General features: G+C 42.1%; 1 protein-coding gene across 1 annotated transcript; it reads left to right on the forward strand.

Annotated features, from left to right (window-relative positions):
• The first annotated feature begins 954 nt into the window (after positions 1–954).
• Positions 955–2,374, forward strand: Pmar_PMAR026908 (hypothetical protein). The gene is made up of 5 exons (XM_002776220.1): positions 955–1,097; positions 1,143–1,231; positions 1,321–1,441; positions 1,487–1,576; positions 2,164–2,374. The coding sequence occupies exons 1-5, from the start codon at positions 1,029–1,031 to the stop codon at positions 2,248–2,250; spliced, it is 456 nt and encodes a 151-aa protein (XP_002776266.1). The 5' UTR covers positions 955–1,028; the 3' UTR covers positions 2,251–2,374.
• The last annotated feature ends 101 nt before the right edge of the window (positions 2,375–2,475 follow it).

Genomic DNA, 2,475 nt, shown 5'->3' on the forward strand with positions numbered 1-2,475 from the left:
ATTGCAGTTTCACCACCCTAGTGATATGAAAAACATATTTCACGACTACTGCAGATCACCGCGAATATCATCGCGTTTTCACCGAGTTTTACGACGCCACTTCGCGTAAAACGGGTAGTCGTGAAACTCCATTAAAATTGTGTATTTCAAACTGTACCTATCCACCCTTCGACTCGACATCAGCGAATTTTCTCGGACGTATTTACGATCTATTTATGAAGAACCTCGCGAGCTGTAGCTCTCAGAAACAGTACTGTAAGAATCGCATAAAAATAACACAGCAACAGCCCTATGGGATTAACTCATCAAAAATAGCAAAAAAATAATAACGAGAAGTAGCCAGAAATGGATAGTTTGCTCGAAAGTATAGATGCAGTATGAAAATCGGGTAGAAATGTTCGAAAAAATTTCCAGAAATTTCCAGAAATTTCCCACATTTTCCCATACAGCACTTCCTACGTTCACTCCCCACTACCTTTCCCTCATAGTTCAATTTCATGCAAAAAAAATCACTTCGCTCCGCTCATTCAGTTTGCATACTAACGTAACTCGGCCTTCACAAAAATCGGCTCCAAAGCTTTCGTCAATACTACTACTACGACTCTGCGTGCAGTTGATATCGATTACCAGGGCGTGCGCTAAGGACATCACGCGTCGCCAAGTGAAACGTTCGCACATCCTCGAAGATATGTCGTCATTTCGAGCAGCTGAAACGCGTCCTACCGCACCGTAAGTAACCTCTGATATATAACGTGGAATTTCTATTTTCAGATTCGGTCTGGTGTTGTCCGATCCCAATAAGCAGCTACCAGTCTCCTTGGCTTTGGTCACTGCTGCCTTCCCGATCCTGCTTATTGCCATATTCGCCGCTGTTCGCATATGGGTTGTTATTCCGGTATATTCATGGTAAAGTAGAGGTGATTACTTTTCTCACTTGTGATTTGTTTCTCGACAGGTTGTACATTCTCAACGTGTTGTCGTTCTTGACGCCGTGCATACTGTACTACGCGTTTCTACGCAATAGTACTATGTCCATGCTCACAGTTGGAATCCTCTCGCTGCTACTCTTCATACTCTACGTCATTCACATCATCAGAGTGAGCGTTGAAGACTTGCCCGAGATTCATGGGTGTCACCACTAGGTCTACAGTTTCGTCACGGGGTGTCACCAGTTCATACAAGACTGCAACGTCGACGGTTCCAGAGTGGTCAATGCCGTTGCCGCACCTCGGTGAGGTTTCATCTCGAGAAAGCTTCTGACAGGAGATTCATTGGCGTTTTTCGCGAAGTGAAATGTGTTTCTCACCATTGTTTTGGTAGATACGCATGTGCTGATTACAACGTGCAAGATTACTTGAACTTCACCTACTGGGCGAGCACGAGTACAGCCACGTACTGGAGTTACGGTGTTCTCTTCGGTCTTGTCGTCATATTGTCTTTGGTGAGGTCTACCTTTTCCTATACTAGTATCACAATGGTCATTTAGATGGCCTCCGTGATCGCTCTAGTGTACACTGTAAGGCTCCGTAGTGGGATCTTGGTCACTAGGGAAGCACCAGTGACTTATGCTTATACGGTAAGGTTTGATCATCAACGTCGTGTAAATGAGGTTAATCGTTCGGACGTGTTCGACTCGTGCTAGTTTTCTTTTATCGTTTTGAAATCTCTGTTTAATAAAACCGTTGAATTTTTATTAGCATAGGCCTCTCAGAGTTCTCTTTAATATTCTATCAGCTCGGAAAATAGTTTAGATTTCTCGTTGACTTGTTCATGGGGTTATTTATTTGCATATAATATTTGTAATATTGGAGTTTCACCACCCTAGTGATATGAAAAACACTAGTGAAAATATATTTCACGACTACTGCATATCACCGCGAGTATCGCATTTCTCACAGAGTATTACGTAAAACAGGTCGTGAAACTCCTTCATAAGAGAACTTAACAATGAAATTAACATCAGTATGAATATCAATTCTCGTGAAGATTGTAGTGTACATGCAAACTCCTCGATGGAGTTTCACCAGTTGGTGAAAAACTCCGTGTAAATCATAGAACGTGTATGTTACCGCGACCGACTACACAGTGAAATATACTTTTCACTAGTGTTTTTCATATCACTAGGGTGAATTTCCAATTTACATCTAAACTGTTACTGTTCAGATCAATACCAATGGTGTGACGATGGCCAGAGGAACCCAGCCCGACGCAGATAATGTTGCTGTTGGTATCCCAGTTGACAAACCATAAGCACCTCGTCTGTGTATCGATTGAGCTTATGCTCTGAAGAATACAGAAAGAGTTGGGAGTAAATATTAAACATTTCTGTTATCACTATCATCACCAGTCAATTATCACTTCTATTTTTTTCTGATTGTGCAATGGTGTCGTGTGCAAGTCATGAGGGATACTCGTATGGTCACGGAGAAAACACCTATAGCATTTCTAAGCTTATTGGAGTTGCACCCGTGATAT

Source organism: Perkinsus marinus (genome assembly GCF_000006405.1).
Source record: "Perkinsus marinus ATCC 50983 genomic scaffold scf_1104296953818, whole genome shotgun sequence".
NCBI classification, from domain to species: Eukaryota; Perkinsozoa; order Perkinsida; family Perkinsidae; genus Perkinsus; species Perkinsus marinus.

Coding starts and splice junctions, on each gene's coding strand:
- Pmar_PMAR026908 (XM_002776220.1), top strand. CDS start 1,029: ATGTCCATGCTCACAGTTGGAATCCTCTCGCTGCTACTCTTCATACTC. Junction 1,232..1,320: donor AATGCCGTTGCCGCACCTCG/GTGAGGTTTCAT, acceptor TTGTTTTGGTAG/ATACGCATGTGCTGATTACA. Junction 1,442..1,486: donor TTGTCGTCATATTGTCTTTG/GTGAGGTCTACC, acceptor ATGGTCATTTAG/ATGGCCTCCGTGATCGCTCT.